The sequence below is a fragment of the Phodopus roborovskii genome, unplaced genomic scaffold (genome assembly GCF_943737965.1).
Source record: "Phodopus roborovskii unplaced genomic scaffold, PHOROB, whole genome shotgun sequence".
Lineage (NCBI taxonomy): Eukaryota > Metazoa > Chordata > Mammalia > Rodentia > Cricetidae > Phodopus > Phodopus roborovskii.
In genome coordinates, this window is record NW_026126485.1 from 19,338,914 (window position 1) to 19,366,115 (window position 27,202).

General features: G+C 45.7%; 2 protein-coding genes across 3 annotated transcripts; one reads left to right on the forward strand and one right to left on the reverse strand.

Annotated features, from left to right (window-relative positions):
• The first annotated feature begins 2,887 nt into the window (after nucleotides 1-2,887).
• On the forward strand, nucleotides 2,888-20,473 carry Syce2 (synaptonemal complex central element protein 2). The gene is made up of 5 exons (XM_051194991.1): nucleotides 2,888-2,977; nucleotides 3,378-3,487; nucleotides 16,670-16,823; nucleotides 18,914-19,102; nucleotides 20,187-20,473. The coding sequence occupies exons 1-5, from the start codon at nucleotides 2,963-2,965 to the stop codon at nucleotides 20,229-20,231; spliced, it is 513 nt and encodes a 170-aa protein (XP_051050948.1). The 5' UTR covers nucleotides 2,888-2,962; the 3' UTR covers nucleotides 20,232-20,473.
• Nucleotides 19,605-25,808, reverse strand: Gcdh (glutaryl-CoA dehydrogenase). 2 transcript variants are annotated; one of them, XM_051194988.1, is made up of 12 exons: nucleotides 25,694-25,807; nucleotides 25,546-25,636; nucleotides 25,408-25,434; nucleotides 24,830-24,973; nucleotides 24,628-24,690; nucleotides 24,237-24,407; nucleotides 23,118-23,247; nucleotides 22,823-23,039; nucleotides 22,257-22,360; nucleotides 21,939-22,064; nucleotides 21,573-21,733; nucleotides 19,605-20,105 (listed from the first exon to the last, which is right to left on the reverse strand). In XM_051194988.1, exons 2-12 carry the CDS (start codon nucleotides 25,604-25,606, stop codon nucleotides 20,032-20,034), a joined length of 1,278 nt encoding a protein of 425 aa, XP_051050945.1. In that variant the 5' UTR covers nucleotides 25,607-25,636; nucleotides 25,694-25,807; the 3' UTR covers nucleotides 19,605-20,031. The 2 variants fall into 2 exon arrangements, with proteins under 2 accessions (XP_051050945.1, XP_051050947.1); XM_051194990.1 differs by lacking the exon at nucleotides 25,408-25,434 and having other exon boundaries at nucleotides 25,694-25,808.
• Nucleotides 25,809-27,202: the final 1,394 nt, after the last annotated feature.

Consider the following 27,202-nt stretch of genomic DNA (forward strand, 5'->3'; position numbering starts at 1 on the left):
AAAACTAGCCCAGTAAACCAGGCTGACCTCAAATTCACAGAGATGTACCTGCCTCTGTCTCCCAAGCTCTGGATCAAATGTGTGTACCACCAATGCTTGGCAGCACTTAAGTTTGTTGCCTCCTGTCAATAATTTTAGGATCTGCAGGATGTTTATTTTTGCAACTTATTGGGGAGTGGATATGGGGGGTGTTTAAGACAGGGTTTCTCTGCATAGCTTTGGAGCCTGTCCTGGAACTCTGTAGGCCTCAAATTCACAGAGATCCACCTGCACCTCTGCCTCCTGAGTGCTGGGATTAAAGGCATGTACCACCAATACCTAGCTTATTGTTGCAATTTTTATAATGTTGTTTTAGATTTTTATCACAGCAGTAATAAATGGGAATGTGTGTGGTACGATGTGCACTTTCTGAGGCCAGCCTGATATACAGAGCCAGTTCCAGGAAAACCTGGGCTACACAGAGAAACCTGTCTAATAAATAAAAGACTCAATTTTCCCATTGCCCAGCTGGTAAAAGTCTAGATTCATAGTCATTTTCCACAGAATGTAGGTGTGAAGATTTGTCCTAGTTTATAGTTATGACAGCTTGGTTCAGAAGTTATGCAATGTGATTGGGACCTTCCTGCATCCCTCCTTATGTGGACAGTGTGACAGATATCCCTAGGGCCTTTGCTACTCTTTTGGTGTTCTGTCCATGGCCTCTCCTAGTCCCTGCTATCCTGCCAGAGAGCCTTTCTAGTGCCACTGAGCCTGCGCTGATCCTTTGCACACATGTATTCCAATATATCACTCACTTGTGTGTGTTGTTCTGGTGGTCAAACCTAGGTGTGTATGCTAGAAATGCTCTTACCGAACTATAGCCTTAGGGTTGCCCCCCCCCCCTTTGAGACAGGGCTTCTGTGTTGCTGAGACTGACTAGCCCCAACTCCTGGGTCTAATCACTTTTGCTTCAGTTAACCAAATAGCATGGACCACAGGCATGTTAACTGTTCCTAGCCTCAGTATTTAAGATAAGATTTTTTTTCTTAAGTGTGAGTCTGCCAATTTTGTTCAAGTTGGTTGGAAACTGAAGATCCTCCTGCCTCAGCCTCCAAATGCTGGGGTTACAGGCATGCCTAGATGCATACTGAGTTCCAGGATGGCCTGAGCTACATAATATTTTATTTGAAAATGTAGGGACCCAGGCAGTAGTAGCACACGTCTTTAACCCATTCACTCAGAAGGCAGAGGCAGGTGCATGTCTGTGAGTTCGAAGCCAGCCCAGTCTATGGAACAAGTGAACAAGTTTCAGAACAGTCAAGAATACACAGTGACCTCACCCTCCCTGGGGAGCAGACAGGGGATGGGATGAGGGTTGGGAGGGGGACAGGGGAGGAGGGGAGGGTGAGGGAACTGGGATTGACATGTAAAACAAGCTTGTTTCAAATTTAAATAAAAAATACTGTCATTAAAAAAAAAATAAACAGTGAAACCCTGTCTTCAAAAAAAAAAAAAAAAAAAAAGAGAGAGAGAGAGAGAGAGAGAGAGAGAGAGAATACAGGAAACTTCTATGTATTTTGATGTGGGCCTGGAGGAGTCCAAGAGCACTTGACCCATTGTTAACTGTCAATGCCAATACCTTATGGGCCAGGCTCTAGAGGAACGGCAAATCCTTCAGAGTCTGGCAACTTAAGCTTCCTCTCCTGATGTTTACAGGTACCACACTCACCTACAGGTACCACGAATTAATAGACAGCTGAGGTTCCAGGTACAGCCATAGCACTAGAGAACCCTGCCTGATCCCATTCTTCATTCCCTCACATAACCAGGGTTCAGGACCCAAGCTGCTGGGTATGTGGCATAAGGAAAAAATGTTCAATTTCAAGCACTCACATGGTGGCTCACAATTGTTAATTCCAGTCCCAGGGAATCTGGGGCCCTCTTCTGGTCTCTGTGGGCACCAGGCACACACCTGGACAGAAATAAATGTAGGTAAAACATCTACACACATAATAGTATATTTAAAAAACATTTAAAGATGAAAGAGTTCCCTCCAGATGGCTCAGAGGGTGAAGGCACTTGCCTAGTCTTCCATCCCGGTTACCCACAAAGTGGAAGGGAGTAGTGGACTCCTCCAAGATGGACTTCCTCTCGGTGTGGAGGTCAGAGGTGGCAGCACATGCACACACACACACACACAACAGATAAAATGTATAAAATATATAAATGTATAAAAATGCATCAGGGAACAGGAATTCAGTTCCCAATACCCATGCTAAGATGCTCATAACTAGGGAATCTGACAGCCTCTTTTGGACTTAGCTGGCAGGTGCCCAAAAGTAGGGCAGAGGCAGGAAGATTTCTGAGTCGAGTCCAGCCTAATTTACAAATTGAGTTCCAGGATAGCTAGAGCTGTTACACAGAGAAACCCTGTCTCAAAAAACAAAATAAATAAATGAATAAATACTGCAGGTATCACTAGCCGTGGAGTACCTGCCTTTAATTCTAGCACTCTGGAGGTAGAGGTATGCTGATCTCTGTGAGTTCAGGGCCAGCCTGGTTTACAAAGAATCCTAGGCCAGGACATAATGGGACCCCGTTTCAAAAGAATTTGGGGAAGAAAAAAAAATGTAGAGCAGAGGGGTGGAATTACAGTATGAATTCGTCAAATTCCCTGTAAACTGAGTGCCACAGATGACCCCGAATCCCGCCCATGCTCTCTATAACCTTAGACACACACACCCCTAGCCCTACAACACACAGACAAACGCGCAGGCGCACAAGCCCTGCATAGCACGCGCGGCGCCTAACCGCTTGCTCCCGGTGCCTGAGGCAGAGCGGTTGCGGGGCGGGGCCAGGGCGCGCTTCAGCACGTGCGCGGGGCGGGGCGTGCGCAGAGGGCGGGGCGTGCGCAGAGGGCGGGGCGTGCGCAGAGGGCGGGGCGTGCGCAGAGGGCGGCAGCGCCGAGGCGGGAAAGGACGAAATGGAGCGCCAGGGAGTACGTGAGGCGTTGTTTTCCCTTCTGCGGGCGGCGGGCGGCGGGCGGCGGGCGGGGCAGAGGGCGGGCCGGGCCCGGGGGCTGTCCCTCACCGTTGGTCCCGCCTCCTGCCAGCCGAAGCGCTGGGGCTTGGCGGAGGAGCCTGTGAGGTGAGGGAGGGGGTGCGGCGCGCTGCCTGAGCCGGACCAGGCCGGCCTCGAACGCCTCAGCCTCCCGAGGGCTGGGGAGGGGGCTAGAGGCGCGCGCCGCTCCCGGCCTAGGCTTTCTCACCGCCTGCCCGAAGGTCGTGGCGCGCCACGGGTGTTCCGCCTCCCCGCTAGCGCGTCCCTTGTGAGGGTCGCAGACACGCAGGGGAAGGCGCCCTCCCACGCCGCCTCTCAAGAGCTGGCCGTGCTCGCAGGTGGACGTGCTTCCCGTGGAGTTAAGGGACCAGGAAGCCCAGGAGATTGTTGAGAGCGGGGAGCATCAGAATGAGAACCTCGAGGAAGAGGCCAGCGCGGCGGCAGCGAGGTGAGGAGTGACAGGTCCAACTGGTCTTCGCGGACTCGGGGGGGGGGGGCTGTCCTTGTTCACGTGATTCATTCCACGAGGCTTCGATACCTGCCAGGTGCCCAGGACGGTTCTGGATGCTGGCAGTACGCTTCAGGATTCCTCCCCACCCCCCACCGAAGATGCTCAAGTCCCTTCCACTGCATAGCATCCTTAAGTTCAGACTCATGTTATCTTGTACCGTTTTCGTTTTTAAAGATTTATTTATTATGTGTACAGTGTTCTGCCTGCATGTATGCCTGCCGCCAGAAGAGGGTACCAGTTCTCATCACAGAAGGGTGTGAGCCACCATGTGGTTGCTGAGAATTGAACTTAGGGCCTTTGGAAGAGCAGGCAGTGCTCTTAACCACTGAGCAGAGCCGTCTCTCCAGCTCCGTACTGTGTTGTTTTTTTTTTTTAAACGTGTGTGTGTGTGTGTGTGAGTGTGTGTGTGTGTGTGTGAGAGAGAGAGAAAGATAGTGATAATGAACATGTGGAAGACAGAACCTGTTGGACCATGTGGTCCTGGATGGAACTCTGGTCTTCAGGCTTAGCAGCAAAATAACTGTTTCTGAACCATGCCATGGGCCTGCATGTATAAACTTTATTTTATTTTAGATTTATTTTATATGTGTGAGTTTTACCTGAAAGTGTATATGTACACGATATGGATGCCTGGTCTAGTGCCTATGCAAGTCGGAAGAAGATGTCAGATCCTCTGGAACTGAAGTTACGGATGGTTGTAAACTACCATGTAGGTGCTGTTAATGAAGGTCCTCTGCAAGTGCACCTAACTGCTGAGCCATCTCTCCAGTATCAATGAAAACAGTCTCCTTATGTAGGCTTGGCTGGCCTGAAATTCAATATGTAGACCAAGTTGTTCTCAGACTCCGAAATCTGCCTGCTTCTGCCTCCCAAGTGCTGGGATTAAAGGCGTGCACCACCACACACTAGTTATACATACTATTCTCAGTTATGAACTGAAATAAATATTTTTTTTTCAAAATGCAAACAAGTGCCACATCCCCAGCACCACTTCTAAATTTGACTTGTGGTTTGAATCCATGGATGAGAGCCTATGGATGTGGAGATCCCACTAGATAGCAGAGATTATTGAACAGAAAAGGTTAAGAGGGAGATAGTAAGAGATACAGTTAGACCTTCCCTCTCCCTTCTTTTTGCTTTCCTTCCTTCAGTGGGGTCTCACATATCTCAGACTGTCCTCAAACTGGCAATGTAGCTAAGATGACCTTGAATTGAATTTCTGATCCTACCCACCATCTCCCAACTACTAGGATTATAGTTTATATTGCCACACCTGGTTTATACAGTGCTTGGGATTGAACTCTGGGCTTCATGCATGCTAGGCAATCACTCTACCAACTGAGCTCCATCCCTAGCTTTGCAGTCAGACTTTAATGTTTCCCAGCGGTTTAAAAATGGGAGGGCTGGCACCATTTAACTACTTTATATTAAAAAGTTTTGGGGAGGCAGAGGCCAATGGATCTCTTGAGACTGTCTCAATTTTTTTTCTTTTTCTTTTTTTTTTAACTGTCTAGCCCTTATAGAAGTTTGTTCTCTTTGAAAGAAAGTAGTACAAGGCTTCCCCTAGCTACTGTGTCATGAGGAGAACAGGAGTGAGGAGGCAATGGGGATAATACAAGTGCATGATGAGTATAGCTTGGTCTGTGGTGATGTGGAAGTGGTGACATGTGTCAAGTGCTGGAAATATTTAAGATAGATCTGAAAAAGTGATAATGGATTAGATTCTGGAGTGAAAGAAAGCAGGTGTCAAGGATAACTTAAAAATGTTTCTTTCCTTGCACTTTTATTTACCAAATATTTATCGAGGATCTAGATAGTATACATGCAACAATGACCAAACCAGCACTTCTGGTTTCTTAGGACTTAGCAGTATGGAGTTGTGATAGCTCATTGTCTTTTGGTGGCAATACAACTCTTGTTTTTAATGCTTCATAATATGCCCTGGTATATATCCATTTCACTTTTGAAAAGCATCTTGATTGCTTCTAAGTTTTAGGAGTTATGTATAAAATAGCTATAAACCATACCTGGCTTTAAGTTTCATATTTCAATGAAGTCCACTTTCTCAGTTTGTTCTTTAATGGATTTGTGTGCATATTTTATTAAAGACAACAAAATCCCGCCCCCCCCCCAAAAAAAAAAAAAGTTGGGCACAATGGTGCATGCTTTTGACTCTGAGGGAGACAGGTTGATCTCTGAGTTTGAGGTCAGCCTGGTCTCCAAAGCCAGCTCCAGGTCCTGGAGAGATGGCTCAAATGGTTAAGAACACTGGCTGTTCTGCCAGAGGTCCTAAGTTCAATTTCCAGCAACCACATGGTGGCTCATGAGCATTTGTAATGAGATCTGGTGCCCTCTTCTGGGATATATAGGGATATATGGGGCAGAACACTGTATTCATAATAAATAAATAAAATCCTTTTTTAAAAAAAATGAGTTCTAGGACAGCCAGGGCTACACAGGGAAACCTGTCTCCAAAACAACCCAAAAAACATACACGAACAGCCAGATATATCTTTAATCCCAGCTAAAGGCAGAGGCTGGTGGGTCTCCCTGAGTTAGACTGTCCAAAAAAAAAAAAAAAAACAAAAACAAACAAACAAAAAAAACCCAAAACCAAAGTCACTTAAATTTTCTTTTCTCCTACATTGTTGTTTTGGGATCTTGCATTTGTTTGCTTTCTTGCTTTTTGCTGTACTGGGAAAGGAACCCAGTGCTCTATGTGCATGGTAAATGAGCACCCTGTCACTGAGCCTATATTTCCACTTGCTGAAACTGCAGCACTTTGAACTTGTTCCCAACTGGTGTGACGAAGGAATGAAGAAAGGACAGGTACATGTATAGAAAAGCTGGGACTGAGTGGGCCATGTGCTCTGGCTCTGATGGAGGCATAATAGCAGCAGCTCCAAAACTCAGTGCACACACACACACACACACACACACCAATTGAGGAGGCTGATTTAGCCATTTTCAGTAGGGGAAGTCTCGGGCTATAAATATTCAGGAGGCAAAAAACAACTGTGGTCCATATTTTCTACAAACACTGTCAACATCTGAAGATAGACGAGGGGAAGATTTTGCCATTCCTAGGAATCTGAGGTGAAGTTTTCAGTACTCTGTGTTCATATCAACAATACACATTCACGCAGGACTTCATCTACTCTTCACACCCAGCCCTTGTTTTTTCAGGCAGGGTCTTGCTTACAGCTCACCTCTGTCTTAGAACTCAAGGTTCTTCTGCATCAGCCTCCAAAGTGCTAGGATTATAGGCATGCACCATCCTGCTTATCTGAAACTTTCGGAGCATCATGTAGTTTTGGATTTGGGGTTATTTATTTCTTTAAGGCCAAGTCTCAATATGTAACCCTGGCTTCTAGAACTCACTATGCATCCAGGCTGGTTGTGAACTCAGATCAGCCTGCCTCTTCCTCCTTAATCCTAGGATTAAGGATGCTCATCCTGTGACATGCCATACAACTCACCCATGGAAGTGTATGCCTTAATAGTTTTTTGTATATTCATAGATCCTTAAGACAATCACTAGTCATCTTCAAAACATTTTCATCATTCTGAAAAGAAGCCTCAAACCTCCTAGCCATAATTCCCGGTCCCTGCCTCTTTCCCACCCCCTATAACTACTAATCTGCTTTCTGTCTCCATACATTTGTCTATTCTGGACATTTCAATGGGCATGGAGTCATATGCCATGTGCCCCTTTGGGTCTAGCTTTCTTTGGTTGGCATGTCATTTATACCATAGCTTTTATCAGAACTTCAGTCTTCCTTGTGGCTAAATAAAATTACATATTATGAATCTGTTACATTTTGTCTGTTATCAACATACAAATGGATGTTTGATTATTAATATATGTAATGGTACTCTGAACATCTATATACAAGTTTTTATGGGGATATAATATCCTGTGTTCCAAATTGCCAGGCCACCCAACAGATTTTTCTTGACTCCCATCTTTATCTGTGTTCCTAGGATTGAATGATTAGTAGTGGCCTTTACCTGTGGGATCATCTCACTGGCCCAGTGTTAGGCTTTGTTTGTTCTTTTGAAAGTCTTTGATGTAGTCCAGGCTAGCCTTGAATTTGATGCAGAGCTGAAATTGTCCTGAACTGATGCTTCAGCTTCCACCTCCTGTGCACCACCACTCCTGGCTTGCAACAGAAGGGTATGTATAGGTTCTTGGAAATGTTATATCATTGGCACACAAAATTGTCAGACAGTGCTCAATTATAAATTGGTATGTATTGGTCTACTTGAAATTTTTAAAATGTGAAAGTAATTTAAATAGAAAAAACTGAATTTTTTTTCCTTATTAAAAACCTTCCTCACATTTTTAGACAAATCTTGCTACCCATAGTAGTGAATACGTTTACAATATACAGTTTTAGCAAACTGGAGACGTATACATCTATGAATATCCCCATGATCAAACAGTGAACAACAAAAAAAAAAGTTACACCATTTTACAGGAGGTGATTATGTGAGTATCCACAGATTTAGATATCTTAATAGGTACTAGGAGAAAGGTGGTTATATTTAGTGCTGGGTCAGAGAAGTGACATACTCATGTTCCTGTTAGAAAAAAAATGCTGGCTGGTTTTGCTGCACAGATTTAGTCCCAGCACTCAGGAGGCAGAGGCAGGCAGATATCTGAGTTCAAGACCAGGCTGGTCTACATGGTGAGTTTCAGGACAGCTGAGGTTACATAGTGAGACTGTCTTTAAATAAATAAATATGAAAGGCCCTGGCTACTATGTAGAAGATGGTTTGAAGGGAGTATGAGTGGATATGAATCAAGTTGGGGGTTCTGTCTGCGGTGCCATTAACAGGAGAGGTTGGGGAAAAGCCCTTGGGGAACAGGCAAGAGGAAAAAGATTGTCCCCATCCATTGTGTACTGGAATTGGCTTCTACTCTTGTAAGAGCTGATTTTATATATCCCTTCCCAAGTTGGCAAGGTTATGTTGGAAGCTTGATATTTGCTATAGTGGGAATATTTGCACAGTGGCATTTGGCAAACTACAAATCAGGGTTTTCCCCCATACTTCAGAGAGCCAGTAGCTCAGTGCTTACCAGGACATTACTGCTATCTGCTTGGAGTGGTTTTCTGTAGGTGCTGACTTCTATTTTATATTCTCCTTTTTTATTTAATTTTTTGCGACGTGGGGGGGAGGGGACATTTTCATAATTGTGTACAGCCAAGGTGAGAAATGACAGCTGGGATTTCTGAACTAGAACTGAGAGTGGTATGATACAAGGAACTGCTGGGATGCTGTGGGAGTTGTTGTTGTGATGACAGTTGTGGACTAAATGAACACACTTGAGGCCAGAGCCACAGGATCCAGACAAAGCCAGTTTTCCCTTCCCCATCTCAAGAGAAAAACAGGTCACAAGATGGAATGCTTTCTAGACCAGTGCTATTAGTCAGAAATAAGAAAAAGACAGATATAAATGAATATCAAATTACATTTGATAAATGTAATTTAAATAGCACACTTAGATCAGAATCTCTGTGGTGACAAGTCACAGGCAAAAAAAGCATTTACAGACTTGAAGGACTTCTGCAGATGCCAAAAATCAGATGGATGAAAATCATCTCAGGGACCAGTTAATGGACTCCACAGCCAATGCTCGGCAGCATGATTGAAATATTAACACATTTCTGGAGGGGAGGTAGGTGAGGAACTAGCTCATCAGCTTCCACTCAAACCTTCCCCCTTCCTGGCAGGACTTCAGCAAAACATCACTTTGCCTGAGTGCCAGATTATGTGGGTCCCTCTCCTGGGACTGCTCCCCAAGAGGGTCATAAGTGGCTGGTGGCTTATTTACTTGTGTTTATTTGTGAGAGGCCATGGAAGGAAGGCCCATCAGTGGGTAACTCTGGCTCACACGCCTGCCAATCATAGCTTTACCTGGAGTGAACAGATGGTCTCTTTGCTTAGACCCATTTCCTGGCCCCCTGCCAGCTTGGGCCCTGCTTGGGAACTCTTCTAATTCTTGGAACTGGTTAGGGGCTTCTTAGAAGGACAGACATACTAGATATGTGCATCGATATGCTTACAAGCTCCCCTACCCCACGCCCCACACAGGCCAAGCACACCCTGCAACTGTAATGGGCTCTTTTCCATCCCTGGCCTCAGTCCAGGGTTCTGCCACAGAAGTCAGCTCAGGAGCCGAGGAAGCCTACAGAGAGGACACCACACATTTTGTTTATTAAAGCTAATTGGTGAGTGCAGACCCAGGAAAGCCAATGTTTCATTAGCATCTTGATTAATATGCAGCTGCTGAGTATTAAGAAAATAAAATGGAAAGGCTGAAATCCACAAAAGATTGGTTTGGAAAAATAAAAAGATGCTCTCTACTGAGAGCAGGCCTTTGTGCCCCCACAAAATTTGAATTCGTTGAATTCAAGTGATTTTTCACATATCTTGAGTATTGAAGTAGAGCATCTCAGTACCATTAGAAATTCAGTCAGGTTGCAGAGAATTACACAAAAAGAAACACCTGGCAAGATTGAGTCTAGTTTTGAAATCCTGAAACTTGATCTGATCCAGGAGAGGCTGGGACAAGCTTTGTGTTGTAAGAAGGCATGAGAGTCGGGATGTTAGAGTAGCTCTGTCAGCAGAACACTCAGGAATTCAGTGCATAGTGAAGCCTTTTGAAGTGCTGAAAAGCACAGAAGAAAACTGTCGTCCACACTATGAGCACAAAAAGCATAATCTAAAACAGCCATGACCAGGAACAGGAGGGGAGGCTTAGTCCTTACTTTGGCAAAGGCAGAAAGGGAAAGTATTCTGAGTAAAGGCTAGTGGGTTTGGGGAAATGTTTTGTTATAAAGAGTCAGATTGCTAGGGCAGAGGGTATGGCTCAGTGATAGAGCACTTATACTAGCATGTACAGAGCCTGGGGCCCATCCCCACATAGAAAACAAAACAGTAAGGCTGAAAAGGGTGCAGGCCCAGGTCCTGGAAAGCCTTGTCTACTATACAAAGAATTTAGATTTGACCCGTGGACCCGGGGGTCTTTCTTAGACTGTCATACAGGATTAGGAGATAATTTTGTTTTGGAAAGTCACAATGGTCCAGGTGAGAAATGAAAAACATAGCTGCAAAGGATAATAGATTGGGGGAGTGGAATTCGAAAGGAAGAAACTAAAGGATTTCTAGATAGGACATGGAGGGCCAGGCTGACTGCTAAGTCTTCAGTGTGGTGATCAGGTGGCTTTGTATCATTTACTAAGAAGAGGGATGATGGGATCTTGTGTAAGGGGAAGAAGGGAAATGCTAATTGGTAGGCAAAGATAGAACTTAAATGCCTTTGGGATAGCCTGCAGAGAGGTCTGAAAGGAGACATTTTGGTGGGAGATCAGAAGAGAGTCATAGGCTAGGAATAAATTTTGGGGCAACCAAAGTATCGGTGGTAATGAAAGCCCACAAGAATCAATAATTATTTTTTGTTTGTTTGTTTTGAAATAGGTTCTCTATATAGACTAGCCTGTCCTTGAACTTGGAGAGAACCACCAGTCTTTGTCTCACAAGTGCTGGAATTAAATGTACCACCACACTCAGTTTAAGAGTCATTAATTTGGGCTGGGCAGTGGTGGCCCATACCTTTACTCTCAACACTCTGGAGATAGATGCAGGTGGATCTCTTAGTTCAAGGTCAGCCTGGTCTACAGAGTGAGTTCCAGGATAGCCAGGAATACACAGTGAAGCCCTGTGTTGAAAAACAAAAACAAAAATCATGTATTGGCTGCACATGGAGATAGAGAAGATAACTTCTGTGAGGCCCCAGTCCTCTGGGAGTCTAGAGTTGGCTGGGTTATAGCCAGACAGTAACATTGTAAGTGATATGTGCACTAAGGCTAGCCAGGAGTTCTTTCTAGAGCAGTGGTTCTCAACTTTCCTAATGCTGTGACCCTTTAATACAGTTCCTCATGTTGTGGTGACCCCAATCATAAAATTATTTTAATTGCTACTTCATAACTGTAATTTTGCTACTGTTATGAATCATAAAAATAACTACATTTTTTGATGGTCTTAAGCAACCACAGCGAAAGGGTCACTCAACCTGCAAAGGGGTTGCAACCCATAGGTTGATAACCAGTGTTCTAGAGGATCAAGACTTAGGTAAGAAAGGCACTGCTTGGGCACCCCACATTACAAGGATGTCCTCAAAGAAAGGTAGCTGAACTGTGGAAGACAGCTGGAAAAGCCTGAAGGTATAGATAGGGACATCAGGAGTTAGAAAACAGAAGAGTCAGTGGGTGATATGGCTCATGGGGGCAGGTGCTTGCCTCTGAGCGTGGTGCTCTGAGTTTGATCTCTGGGATCCATGTGGTGGAATTAGAGGTCAGACTCTTGGGAATCGTTCTCTGGCCTTCAGATGTGTATGGTCGTGTGGGCCTACACAGGGACACATGGCAGCAGTTGCCAAGGGAATGACAGTGTGGAATGTGCTATGGTCTAACTGCAGAGTCTCTTCACTGGATACCTTGCCAGGAGCTGTTTTATTTAAGAAATGGGGCAGGAATCTCATTGCAGTGTGCTGAACAGTGAATGGGAGGTTGAAAAAATACATATTAGTAGTTTCATAGCTTTCTACAAACCAGCTAGATGAGAGTAGCCTGTGATGGAGTAAGAGATACACAGAGATGGTTTAAAGATGGAAGAGACTTGAAGTAGCACATGCCAAGGAGAAAGAAAAAAGCCAACCTAAAACAGTCTAAAGAGATAAGCAAAAGCTGGAGAGCTGCCTCAGCAGTTGAGAGCCTCTGTTGTCCTTCAGAAGGATCTGAATTTGATTCCCAGGATCCACATAGCTGTTTACAACTCTGTAATTCCAGTTCCAAGGGATCTGATACCCTCTTGTGTCCTCTGTGGGCACCAGGCACACATATGGTGCACATACACACACACACAGGCAAAATACCTATGCGTATAAAATAATAATTATCCATTTTGTTGTGAAACATCTAGGTTGTTTCCAATTTCTAGCTATTGTGAATAGAGCAGCAATGTACATGGTTGAGCAAGTGTCCTTGTGGTGGGGTAAAGCATCCTTGGGTATATGTCCAAGAGCAGTATAGCTGGATCTTGAGGTAGATCCATTTCCATCTCTCTGATATCCATAGTGGCTGTATAAGTTTGAACACTCACCAGCTATACTGAATGAGTGTTTCCCTTGTTCTGCACCCTCACTAGCATGAGCTGTCTCTTGTTTTATTGATCTTAGCCATTTTGACAGGTGTAAGATGGAATCTCAAAGTAGTTTTGATTACATTTCCTGATGGCTAAGGATGTCAAATATTTCTTTGACAGCCATTTGAGTTTCCTCATTGAGAATTCTCTATTTAGATCTGTACCCCATTTTAAAATTGGATTTTTTTTTTTTTTTGATATATGGTCTCTTGAGTTCCTTTTGTATTTTGGATATTCTCTCTCAGATGTGGAATTGGTGAATATCTTTTTCCATTTGGCTGTTACACCAGGTCCTCTGCATGTATATTATGGCTTTCAGTTTAATGTTTTTATGGGACTCCTGACTATGCAAATGAGTGGGTCTCTGGTCCTTGTGTTTTCTCTTGGCGCTTTCCTTCTTTTGGTTTGCCTTATCCAACTTAGTGTGATGGGTTTTACTTCAACTTGATATACTTTATTTTGTCATGTTTGGTTCTCTTCTAATGAGCGACAGAAAGGGAACGGATCTGGATAGTAGGAGGGTTGGGGAGGAACTGGGAGGAATAGAGGGAGGGGAAACTGTGCCAGGATATACTCTATGAGAAAAGACTCCATTTCCAATAAAAGGGGAAAATAATTAATTTTAAAAAGTTATACATGCAAGGAGCCAGGCCTGGTGGCACAGACCTTAATCCAAGTTACTGCAGAGGCTGAGCCAGGAAAGAGCAAAAGTTCAAAGCCAGCATCCAAGGTCTGTCTGCCTGGGTGAGTCCCTGACTCAAAACATCTGCCCAGCAGTTTCTAATACTGAGAATGGAGGTGGGGAGACTGAAAAGTCAACGGGTAGGACGTGTCATCTGCACTACTTACTGAGTTTTTTGTTTGTTTGTTGGTTGGTTGGTTGGTTTTGGTTTTTTGAAATAGGGATTTTTCTCTGTATTGCGTTGGAGCCTGTCCTGGAATTTGCTCTGTAGACCAGGCTGGCCTCGAACTCACAGAGATCCACCTGCTTCTGCCTCAAGATCCAGCTATACTTCTCTTAGGCATACCAAAGGATGCTTTACCCTACCACAAGGACACTTGCTCAGCCATGTTCATTGCTGCTCTATTCACAATATCGAGAAATTGGAAACAATCTAGATGTCTCACAACAAAATGGAGTGCTGGGATCAAAGGCGTGAACCACCAACGCCCGGCTCTACTTAGTGAGTTTTATATATGCACATATATGGAGAATTCTGGTGTTCTAGGTGGGAAGTATGAAAAAGTGAGCTAAACATAGGATCATGACAAGTGGCCCTGAGGGCTACAGTGAAGGCCATTCTTGCCTCTCGAGTTAGTCCTGTTCTAGGTTGCTTTGTTTTACTGTGATAAAACACCATGACCAAAAGCAAAATAGGGAGGAAAGGGTTTATTTCAAGTATATATCCCAGTCACAACCCATCACTGAGGAGAGCCAAGAATTCAAGCAGGACAGAAACCTAGAGGCCATGGGGTACACTGCTTACTGGCTTGCTCTCCTACTTTCCTATATAACCCAGGACCAAATCATGGGTGTCACTGTCCACAGTGGGCTGGGTCATCCCACATCAACCATTAATCAAGAAAATCCCCACACAGATTTGCTTACAGGCCAATCTAATGGAGGCATTTTCTCATTGAGGTTCCCTCTTCTTAGATGACCCTAGCCTGTGTCAAGTTAACAAAAACAAAAATTCGTACTTGGAATATGAGGAAAAGAGAAAGAATTTGGTTGTGGAGAAACAGAGTAGTTTTTGTGGGAGGGTATTACAGGAAAGAGGCACTGTGGCCACCAGCAAGCTTTGAGGGCACAGTCCCAGTGTGAAGCTATGCAGGAGGGAAACAGCTCAGGGGAGCCAAGACCAGGCAACTTGAGCCTGTTCCCTAGCTCTAGGCCCATGCAAGGAGAGCATGGCTGTCCTTCTAAAATGGAAATCCAAGCCACACAAGAGATCTAAGTGAATCTCCATCCAACTTAGACTTGGAAAGATGACTGATTGAAGCCTCAGAGGTCAGAGACTCTTTTATAAATCTGTTCTACCCCAAAACCATTTTATAGAAATGTTCAGGGATTGGCCTCCTAGTTCCCATACTTTCTTCACAGTAGTGTTTCTGCCTTTCTAGACCAGTCCTATGGTAAACACATTGGAGGACAATGAATTTGAGTCTCTGTATGCACCTGGAGGCGGGTAATAGGTCATTTATTCATTCAACAGACAGTGGAGTTACATGTAGTGGCTCATGTCTGTAATCCCAGCACTGGAAAGTTGATGTTTGTTGCCTTGAGTTTGAAACCAGCCTTGGCTAAAAAAAATTAGGTACTATTTCAAAAGACAAATATAGTATATACTCACTCATAAGTGAATAGCAGACATAAAGCAAAAGATAACCAACCTACAATCCACAACCTCAGAGAAGCTAGAACCCTCTTCCAGAAATAAATGGAAGCAGATGCAGAAATCTACAACTAACCATTGGGCCAAGCTCCTGGAGTACAGTTGAAGTGAGGGAGGAGCGATAATATGAACAAAGGAGTCAAGACCATGATGGGGAAACCCACAGAAACAGCTGACCCAAGCTAGTGAGAGATCACTGACTGAGGTCTGACAAATGGGGAACCTGCATAAAACCACCTTAATATAGGTGACAATGGAGTGGCTGGGACAATATATGAGGCCACTGGCAGTGGGTCCAAGATCTAACTCTAATGCACAAACTGACTTAGTGGAGTCCATTCTATACGGAGAGATACCTTGCTCAGCCTAGACACGGGTGTGGGGAGTGGAGAGGTGACTTGGTCCTGCCTCAACAAGATGATGGGACAGACTTAGTAGATTTCCTAGGGGAGGCCTTACCCTCTCCAAGCAGCATATGGGGAGTGGTGGGGACAACAGGAGGAGAGGAGGGAGAGGAAACTGGGATTGGAATGTAAAAAATAAATTAATAAAAAAAGAATGAGGTACTGTTTCAAACCCAACAACAAAATGGGCTGCACACGCCTTTAGTCCCAGCACTTGGGGGCAGAGGCAGGCAGATCTCTGAGTTCGAGACCAGCCTGGTCTACCGTGTCAGTGCCAGGATAGGCTCCAAAGCCCCACAGAGAAACCATCTAGAAAAACCAAAAAAAAAAAAAAAAAGGTGGGGTGGGGAGGTGCAATGGACAACTGACTGCATGCCTGAGTACAGAGGCAGCTAGAACACAGTCCTCTGAGGGGGCTTCTGATCATACATGACAAACACACAGTAGTGTAGGTTATACATGGTGGCAGGCAGGCAGGCATGTTGCTGGAGCAGCTGCTGTGAGTTCACATCTTGATCCATAAATAGGAAGCAGAAAGGGCATACTGGGAACAGTGCCAGTCTTTTGAAACCTCAAACCTCAATGGCATACCTCCTTCAAGGCCACACCTCCTAATCCTTCCCAAACAGTTCCACCAGCTGGGAACCAAGTATCAGTATATAAGCCCTCTTCCCCCTCCCCCTGGGGGGATGTTGGTTCTTATTCAAACTACCATAGTGCTCACTTCAGAGAAGCCAGTGGTGTATATATGCATAGATATGAACAGTGGCTTTGGGGTGCACAGATTATGTTCTGGAGCTGCGGGCATGTTAGGTAGGCTTACACCCTAGTTCATGTGTGTTATACAAGGGTTGGGAAAGCTGCCCCATGTTTCTTGGTATGAATGAATTAGGAAAACTATTGAGTGTCACCCACAAAGGCAATGGTCCACACCTTCCTCCTCTCTCAATTAGGTCACATTCCCCCTGGCCCTGTGTGTGTGTATATATGCTATTCGATTATAGTAAGCACCTATTCTATTACTGAGTTTCAGGTCAGGTCAACCACATTTTGGAGAACATGATGCAAATTTCAGAAGTCAGAGTTTAACCTTTATATCTCCATCTTAGTGCCAACTACCAGCTGGCAGGACCCTTCTCCTCTCTGGACTCTAGCATTGAAATCCTGAAGAAGAAAGCTCAGGAGCTGATTGAAAACATCAATGAGAGCAGACAGAAGGACCATGCACTTATGACCAACTTCAGGGACAGCCTCAAGATGAAGGTGACAATCCCACAGAGGAAAGGAAGAACCTATGGTCTGACATCTGTTAGGTTCTAGGGACCCTGAGAGGCACTTTGCACATAGTTCTCATTTTACTTTACAACAGTCAATAAATTGGGCTCATGTCATAAATGAGAAAACTAAGCTGGGCACAGGTGGTGCACACCTTTAATCCCAGTACTCGCGAGGCAGAGACAGACAGATCTCTGTGAGTTTGAGGCCAGCTTGGTCTACTGAGCAAATTCCAGGACAACCCCCAAAGCTACAGTGAAACCCTGTCTCAGAAAACTAAAACAAACAAACAAATAAATGAGAAATCTAAGGCTCAGAAATGATTTGGGATGAGTGTGTTGCTTAGTGGTAGAGCATTTGCCTAATCTGAAAAGTTTGATGCCCATTTATACACACACATACATACACAAAATTTTTAGGTGGTAAACAAGATATATGGTAGTTCCACCTTTAATCCCAGTACTTGGAAAACAGAGGCAGGTGAATCTCTGTTCATTCAAAGCCAGCCTGGTACACATAGTTAATTTCTTTAAGTTTTTCAAGACAGGGTTTTTCTGTGTAGCCCTGGCTGTCCTAGAAGTAACTCTGTAATCAGGTTGGCCCTGAGCTCACAAAAGTTCCACCTGCCTATGCCTCCTGGGTGCTGGGATTAAAGGCATACACCACCACCATCTGGCATACATAGTGAGTTTCAAGCCAGCCATGCTACATATTGATAGTCTGTCTCAAAAAATTTAAAAACAAGTGTGGCTCTGTATGGCTCAGCAGTTAAGAGCCCTAACTGCTCTTCTAGAGGACTGAGTTTGATCCCGAGCACCCATGTCAGGTAATTTACAACTGTCTGTAACTCTAGCTTCAGTAGATCAGATGCCCTCTTCTGTCACAGTCACTAGGCATACATGTTACACAAACAGAGGAGCAGGCAAGACACCCATATCTTCAAAAATAATAAAGTGCTAAGTGATATAAGGGAGCCAGGCTCAGGAACCCAGATTCATCCACCTCAAGAGTCTTAAGCATGCTAGGTAAGTATTCTAATACTGAGCCTTACTTTTTATTCTGAAGCAGGGTCTCACTTGCTCTGTTGTGTTGGCCTTGAACTTACTCTGTAGTCCAGGCCTTGAACTTGTAGTGCTCCTGCCTCAGCTTTCTAAGTGGCTAAGATTACAGCCTGCTCCAACAGGCCTGGTTATGGCTTGCCTTCTTCTACCCATGTGTCCCTAGAAGAAAGCTGTGGTCAAGATGAGGTAGATGATCCTACAGCAAATGTGGTGCTCATGCCTCACTGTATGCTTGCTAGAATGCAAGTATCCATGGTTGTGCCTGTTGCTGCCTGAGAATGCACAGCCAGCAGAGCCAAGAACTGCATTGATCTTCACCCTCAATCAGACATCTTCTATTTCTAATTACGGAGAATCTTTTAGTATCAAATAAGGATTGGTTCCAGAACCCATGGATGCTAGTCTTCACAGGGAGTGCTCAGGTCTCTCATTCAAATGGGGTAGTGTTTGCCTAGAACCAGTGCATGTCTTTCTGTACATTTTAACTATTTTGGGGTTATGAGGCAGGATCTTGCTATGGAATTCTAAATGACCAGGAACTCAATGTATAGCTCTAGGAGACCCTCCATTCTGTCTCTACAAGGGCTGGAATAACAGGAATGTACCATTACACCTGATTTCCTACAGATTTTACTTTTCCTGTTGATTTTTAATCATTCCTAGATTTAAGATGAAAAGCCAACTGAACATTTGTATCATTTTAATAAAAGAAGCTAGGCATTATGGCACATCCTTATGATTCCAGCACTTGGGAGGTAGATACACTAGGGTTAGGAGTTCAAAACCAACCTCAACTGCATAGCAAATTAAGGTCAGTCCTGACTACATGAGACTAACCATCTGAGACAAAAGAACTGAGGATAGTGGTGTGTACCTATGTGCATAGAATACCAACAGTACGGAAGATTGGTGAGTTCAAGGTCAGCCTGGGTACATGGCAGGACCACACCTCTAAATAAATAACACTAAAGAAAATTTTACCTGCAATCAGTACAATTATTTGTTATTCTCTGAAAGGTCTCAGATCTGACAGAGAAATTGGAAGAGAGGATGTACCAGGTGTACAGCCACCATAGCAAGATCATTCAGGAGAGACTCCAAGAATTCACTCAGAAGATGGCAAAGATCAGCCTTCTGGAAATGGAGCTCAAGCAAGTTTGCCATACTGTGGAAACTGTATACAAAGACCTATGTGTCCAGTCTGAGGTAAGAGTTTGGGGGTGTATCCTGTGAGGAAGGAGACCTGCAACGACTCAGCTGAGAGTAAATATGGATAGGAACCAAACTTTTCTTTTTCCCTACATTGCTGGGAATGAAATCCAGGGCACATGGATTTGCGCATGCCAGGCAAGTGCTCTGCCACTGATAAGCACCCTAATTCTAGGAAACAGGATTGTTACTAAGCCCAATACCATCAGTCAGTCCTAGCCCACAGTGTCACAGTCCCTGCAAAAGCCCTTGGTGTCTGCCACCTTGCTAGGGGCCAAAGTCACATGGTCTGGACTGAGAAAACAAACTCTTGTCCATGTTATCATTGTGTAGTTAGCTGTATCATGAAAGGACAAAGTGCTCCCTTGCCAGTCAGAAACTGTCTACCTCAAAGTCTATTCCAGAAAGGCACAGCCCCCAGGCATGTTCATCCCTCCTATGAGAAACTCCCCAAACTACCTCTCTGTGTTTACCAGTAAATCCAGACCAACCCCAAGGAGTGAGGCACAGGCTTTATTTTTCTCTTTTATGTGCTCAATGTTGAACATAGAAGGCACTGCCCCTGGGATGGCGTCAGGAAGGAAGGCACACCATAAACTCCAGAGCACCTTCTCACAGGGTCTACTCCATTTCACTCACTGGTTTCTGTATCACTCCCTTTGTCATTCTTTCCTCCTCTTAAAGTAAATGGAGTCTGATCTCATTTAAAAACGGCTAAGGACCATACAGAGAATTGCATCTTCTTTCTATAGAGCATATCTGAACATCTTCCAGAAAGAAATTTCCATAGTCTCAAATCAGTGTCTCAGTTTCCACCATAAAAGCTGGATCCATCCATCACTTCTGAGCAGACTCAGAGCAATGCATGGTGCTGCCAGGTTCTAGCCAAACATTTCTCTGTTGAAGGGCCTGCTGTTGAAGTGGGTTCACTTGCCAACTGTGAATGCCTGAATCCCAGTAATCGCTTTCCCAAGGATCAGAGCGTGAATGTCATGTGTACCTGTGTGAGATGAATGTTAGAATTGGTGTGGAATCTTCAGCTCGTAACTTACCTTTAAAGTCATGCCTTGTGCTGCCCTAGGTTCCTACTTCAGAAGAACAGAGTTACAAAGATGGTGAATGCTGACTGCTACTAAGGAGCTCCCATCTTAACGACAGTCACCAAGAGAAGGCAGAGTCCACTGAGCCATGCTGAGATTGGTTTGTTTTTTGTTTTGTTTTGTTTTACAGTTCTGTAACCCAACACAAAAGCCACCAAAGACTTTTGTGCTAACTACCAAACTGTGGCAAGGTTAGTCCCTGCTATAGGCCTAGCTTTAGCAAATTCACCCAACTCACACCTACAGTTGATTAAATGTTTGATTTCTACCCTGGCCTACTTTCTTCTGGAGTTGGGAAGACGGATCATCCATGCAAAAACATGGATGGTCCTTTGCTCCACTCCTCTTTTAGGGACAGCAACAGAAACCATGGTTTACGTTTTGCACAGTTAAATGATTCCATTTACTTCCAAAAGCCCAGATCTCACCCATCTCAAATCATGCACACATTGTAGGATCTCACCCACCTCTCCCTCTCACTGTTTCTAGAATGTTTCATCCAGTAGCCTGAGATAAACATTGAAGGCTGTGACTTTCCCTTGGTTCAAATCCTCAGTCACTGAGGCAGGCAGGGAAGAGATCACATACATTTTTTTCTCTGTCTAGACGCCTCTCTGCCTGTGAAGCTAGTGTCTCCATTGTGCATGGATCCCACTGGCTCATATCTCCCCCCTTTTAAATATCAATGAAAAATGTGTGAGTGTAGGTGCACATGCCATGCATGACACATATTTGGAGGCCAGCAGATGACCTCCGGTCTTGGTCCTTATTTGAGATGGGATTTTTGTTGTTCACTAGTGTGTACCCTGGCTGGCTGGTCTGAGATTCATGCCTCAGTTTCCCATTCTACCTTGGAGCACTGGGTTACAGACACATGCTACTTGCTGGCTCTGTGAGAACTCTGGACTTAAACTCAGGTTTTCATGCTTTTATGGCAACTGTTGTGCCCATTTTTCTTATCTGTTTCCAAGTTTGTCCTAAGCATGGGTACATGCTCTGTGACTCCCATAGTCTACAAACACCTTTTTCTCTGAACATGAAGTAGCAATATAATTACTGTGTGCTGTTCTCGTCCTCACACCCACCCACTATGTCTCCTTCCATATTCCACCCCACAATGAGAACAAGAGCCGGGAGCATCTCACACCGTCTGCTTATCAGGACCTCTGAAATCCTGCAGTCACCCCCTTACATATTTACTCCCACAATCTCAGTGAACAACTCTAGGTGAGGGATGAGGGTAGGGTTTGATTGTCATTTGGTGATGGCTAGAGGACTTAACTGTGCTATCCCAGCTCCTTACTACTATCTCCCTCCCCAAGACCACTGTAACACCCTCCTCCCCGAGCCCAGGGTCCAGTCCAGACCTTCATAAGTGTTCACTGCCTCCAGATTCATAGCATGCCGGATCACATGGTACTCATCAGAAATCCCATTTCCTCCTAGGATGTCTCGTGCCTGGCGGGCAATGTCCAGGGCTTTCCCACAGTTATTTCTCTTCAGCAGGGAGACCATTTCTGGGGTAGCCCTGGGAGTAGCACATATAAAGTAAACACTGGGTCTCTTGCACTGACTACACCCAACAGATGGAACATATATGCAACTGGCAAGGCTGTCCCTGATCTAGCCCATCAAAACCAAGAAGGAAAGAAGTTTGTGTCTCTGGGGCCACTAGCTGGCAAGGAGGACCTCAGAAAGGGCCCAGGATTCAATCACAATATATGATTCCCTACTTGTCCTGATCCTTTAACCGACCAAGCTGCAAACAAGCGTGGAGGCCCAATGTTATCTCGGTGAGCATGTCTGCCAGCTTCTTCTGAACCAGCTGGTTCCTGGCCAAGGGGACACCAAACTGGATCCTAGAAAAGGCAAGATCAAGTGAGGGCCTGTAATTCAAGAGGCTTCCCAGTTCATGCTGACCCTGCTATTGGCTCAACATTTTAACTGCTCAGATGTCCCAAGCCATGTTATAGAGCAGAGAACTTAAACTTGGTGGGTACTGGGGAAGTCACTGTTGGGGTACAAAGTAAACTCCAACACCCTCCACACACCTGTCCATAGCATATTGCCGGGCTGTGTGCAAACAGAACTCAGCAGCTCCCAACACACCCCATGTGATGCCATATCGAGCAGTGTTCAGGCAGCCAAAAGGACCCTATGAGATTTGATGAGAGGTCTCAGTCAGCTGAAGGCCTGGGAAGAACCAACTGGGAAGCAGGAAAATCCATCTTCCAAATGTTCCAGACAAGGGGATCTGCATATAAATCACACAGGGTGTGTACACCAAAACTCAGGTGCAACAAGCATTGCTCAGTGCCTTTCTGCTCTGTATGTGCACACAGTCCTATACAGCATGGGGTCTGAACTCAGTGCTCAGATGTAAGAAGCTGGCAGGAAACAGGAAGCTGCTCATACAAGAATAGAAAGTGGTCCAGGGCCCATATGCATCTGGGGCAGAGCCAATGAGCAAAGTTGTACCCAAAAGGTACAATTAGCACATCCATGAACAGGGAGCATCACAACTCCACAAGCACAGGAACCATATATGTTTGTTCTCCACTTGAAAAGGTGAGCCAACAGGTATCCCCCACCAGTTCCCAAGGTGTCTATCACATACCGCCAGGCTGGACACACTAGGGAGCACATTCTCCTCAGGCACTTCCACATTGTCCATGATGATCATACCAGTAGACGAGGCCCGCAAGGAGAACTTCCCCTCAATCCTAGGGGCTGAGAGGCCCCGCATTCCCTTCTCCAGCAGAAAGCCCCGAATACAGTTGTCCTCACACCGAGCCCACACTATGAACAGGTCTGCCACAGGTGAGTTGGTGATCCTGGGAGCCAAAAAGTTATGAAGGGATCTGGCTTCTATCCCCTCATACACATTACCCACCTCTGCCTGGGCCCCTTACCAGGTCTTGGTCCCATTGAGAGTGTAGCTCTGGTTTGATGAATTGTGGCGAGCTCTGGTCTCCATACCACCTGGGTCACTCCCATGATTGGGCTCTGTAAGCCCAAAGCAGCCCAGAAGTTCACCCTTGGCTGCAAGTATAAGAGAGAGTCATAAGGCTACCTACCAGCCCTCATTCATCTCCTGATAAATTATTTTCACCACCGAGACAAACCTGTAGCCAGGGCATATACACCCTGCCATCATTGCACTCTCTGAACTGAGTAATGGACCAAGCTATAATCACAATGTCACATTATGAGGGAGGCCAGAAGAAGGGGTTGGCAAGAGTGTCTTCAAGGGCACTAAGAGATTTATCTGAAAGAAAGAGGGCATGAGGTTTGTGGGTTTTAGTTTGTTTGTTTGTTTTCCATTGTTTTTGAGAAGGTTCACTATGTCACTATGTAGCCCTTGCTGTCCTGGAATTTGCTATGTAGCCTTAACTGGCCTAGAACTAACAGATCCAACTGCCTCTGCCTCTGGAGTGCTGGGATTAGAGGTGTGTGCCACCACATCCAGCCTGAAGGGGAGGGTATGAGGAAAGTAATTACCAAGGTGGTTATTGGGAGAATCTCTAGTAGCTGAGCAGTCAAAAGAGTGGCCAGAGGGATGAGCATGGTCATGCATGCCTTTAATTCTAGCTCTTCACTCTCCCTCAGGAGATCAAGGAAGGTAGACCTCTGAGTTTGAGGCCAGCCTGCTCTACAAATCTCCAGGCCAAAAAGGGCTACAGAGTGAGACCTATCTACAAATAAAATCTGAGTGGCCAAAGAAGTAGAGGAAAAGTCTCAGGGGCCTTCTCACGGGCCGAATGGATCTGGTTAGCAGTTAAGACTTTCAACTTTGGACTGGGATGAGGAGCACAGAAAACAAATCTGAGGGAAGATGATGGTGGCCAGGGGTGAAGTCAAAGGGGAGGAGAAGGCTGTCAGGGATTGCATGGGATCAAGGCTAGCACCTGAGCCCTAGGGCCTAGCAAGGGCACAGGTGGAATGTAGGAAAGAAGGCAGGCTATGAGGACACTGGGGTCTGCATTCCAGACCACAGTCTGACTTCCCTCCACCAGGCAGCAGCTGCTTACCCAGCCGGGGCAGATACTTCTGCCGCTGCTCCTCGCTCCCATAGGTGTAGATGGGGTGCATGACAAGGGAGGACTGAACGCTCATCATTGACCTGTAGCCACTGTCCACCCTCTCCAGCTCTCGGGTTAGGAGCCCATAGGCCACTGATGACACTCCAGCACAGCCATACCCTGGTGTAGAAGAGGAGCAGATAGACCAACCAACCAAAGACACCACAGTTCAGCCAGCTGGGAGCAGGGACTGAGTAAAGGGCTGTAATGGGACACTTCTGGAGTAGGGAGGGGGCTGCCCTGGCCGAGAATTTCCACTGCCCATTTTACAGATAGAAAGGGGTGGCTTTTCAGGACGTTGGGAGTAAGGACTGCAGGGTATACAGAGAACTGCCCTTACCTTTGATGGTGGGTCCCAGCACTCCCAGCTCCCCCATCTCATACACGATGTCCCGGTGAAAAACTGCAGAGATGGGTGCCAGAGTCAGGTCCTGTCTCAGCTTGGAGTCCCTAACTCCAGGGACAGAGCTGGTGTGTGTGCGCTGCAGCAGGTGTAAATCCCGTGTGGTTGAGCCCAGGGTGCCCACCCTCCACAAGGGCACCTTCATTTCGATTGGCCAGCAGAATTCGAGGCATAAGCTTCTCCTGGCAGTAGTTGCGGAAGGTGTCCCTGATGAGTTTCTCATCAGCAGTCAGCTGCTCCTCCAGTACCAGTGGGTCCCTCCAGTCAAACCCAGGACGAGAGGCTGAGTAGGGCATGAGTTCCAGTCAGCCAGACCCCGCCTCCCCTCTTCCAGATTTTCTTTTTGTTTTGTTTTGAGACAGGTTTTCTCGGTGAAACAGTCCTGGCAGTCATGGAACTCTCTTTGTAGACCAGCCTGGCCTTGAACTCTCTGCCTCCCAAGTGCTGAGACTAAAGGCGTGCGTCACCACTACCCAGCTCTCTTCCAGATTTCTAAGCTGCACCCATTCTCCCTATCTAGCTCCACGTGAATGCTGGCATATTACAGTCTGACAAATGCAGCCCTTCTCTAGCCCAGTAGAAACAAATACCTTAGCGCTTCTGACCCTGGGCACAACCCAGCTTCCCTTCCCAGCAGCCCTTGCAATCACTGACAGAGACCACCAAGGGTCAAAGGAACAGCTGGACCGCAGGCGCAGGTGGGAAGGTGGTTCTTACATTTGGCCGCTCGACTCTGTGTCTTCTCTGTAAACAGAACGAGAAAATCACACTGAGAAAGTGCCCCTGTGTCTTCCTGCCCACCCCATCCCGGGCCCCCACACTGAAAAGTGTGTGCTGCTGCCGAGCTCCACCTACGTGGGAAGTGCAGGCCGGGCCGGCGGCTCAGTAGCCGCGCCGAGACTCCTCTCAAAGCCATGTAGCCAGCGAGCGTCGCAGCAACTGCCACCTGGAAAAGCCCGGAGTCAAAGGAGCCCAACCTTGTCCCACCCCGTTTCCTTTTTACCTGGTGCACACAGACTGCTCGAGCTGCACGCTTGACCCGGCCTAATAGGGTCTCATTGGTTCCTCCTTGGTTCCGCCCAGAACACCCCGGTCCTACGGGGCTCTGCCTTTTAAAAGGGCCAATGCAGAAGCCAGGCTATGCAACGGGTTCTTCCCATTTCAGGCATGGTACCTCCTTTAAGAATCCAAACCAGGAAGGGGCGGAAAACGAGTGCACAAATCCAATTGGCTGACTGTATTTTTGCTCCGCCCACCCCAGGTTAGCCAGTGGCCAAGGGACTGAGGGCGGGATCCCAAAGTTCAATAAGGAAGCCTAGGGCAGAGACATTGAGAAATCCGCAAATGGTGGGTGTGTGTGCGTGTGCGTGTGCGGGTGGGGAAAAAGGTGGGCTGCTAATGGGTAATCCCAACCCAGCTCGCCCTCCAGTCTATTCCAACTTGTTATTTTGTGTGTACTCTGTGGGTGGGCGTGATTTTGTGTAACAGAGTAACTGCATTTCTGTGAATGCTGCCTGTGTATATGCAATTCTACTGCTGAGTGTTTGTTTAGAATAATCTAGAATATGTTGTAACTGGGTGTCTTGGATATTATTTCTATGGGAGTATGCTCTGTTTTGAACAGAAGACAGAATAGAAAAAAGGGAAAATGTAACTTCAAAAAAGTCTCCTGAGAAAAAGTAACTGGTTATCCTGTCAAAGCAGCCATCTAGGATTGTCCTTGGAAAGGAGAAAGCTCTAGCCATCGATCCATATCTGCTTCTGGAATGTACTCTACTAACCAGCCACAGAGAGGGAGTTCCCTTTATAAACTTCCACCGGTCCTTTATTGGCTCTTAGTTTATGCCACGGATGAAGATGGTTTAGCAATAATGTTACAACTATAAACTAGAAACCCAAGTGCAATTGCTCAGACCCAAGGTTACTTTTCTCCTCGATGCCCACAAGTAATAAATTCTTCTAATCCCTCCTCTCAGACCTTAGTGTCTGAGGGTAGCAACTTTGTCTTGTGGTCTTTCCTGAAACATGTTTTATGGTGTTGTACTTCTATCTTGTGACATAATTGGCTGTGTCCCTCTTTTTAGCTGTGTGTGGGTGAGCTCTTGTGATAGCTATCTTTACAAGTGTCTTTTTTTCAAGTGTTTGTGTGCCCTCACTTTCATGCAAGTGTTAATTACATTTATCTATTAGTGTGTGTGTGAGAGAGAGAGAGAACACTGTGTGCCAGTGAAAGTTGCCCAGTGAAGGAGAGAGAGAGAATACACAATTGCCCAGAGAGAGAGAGAGAGAGAGAGAGAGAGAGAGAGAGAGAGAGAGAGAGAGAGAGAGAGAGCCTAGTGTATGCCACAGCTCCCAAGTGGAAGAGGGTAAAGGTTCTCTTTTCCCACCGTCCTGGTGATCCTTGGATCTTTTTTTTTTTTTTTAATGATTTATTTATTTTTATTGCATGTGCTTCTGTGTGAGGGTGAGGGTATAGAGTCTCCTGGAACTGGAGTCACAGACAATTGTGAGC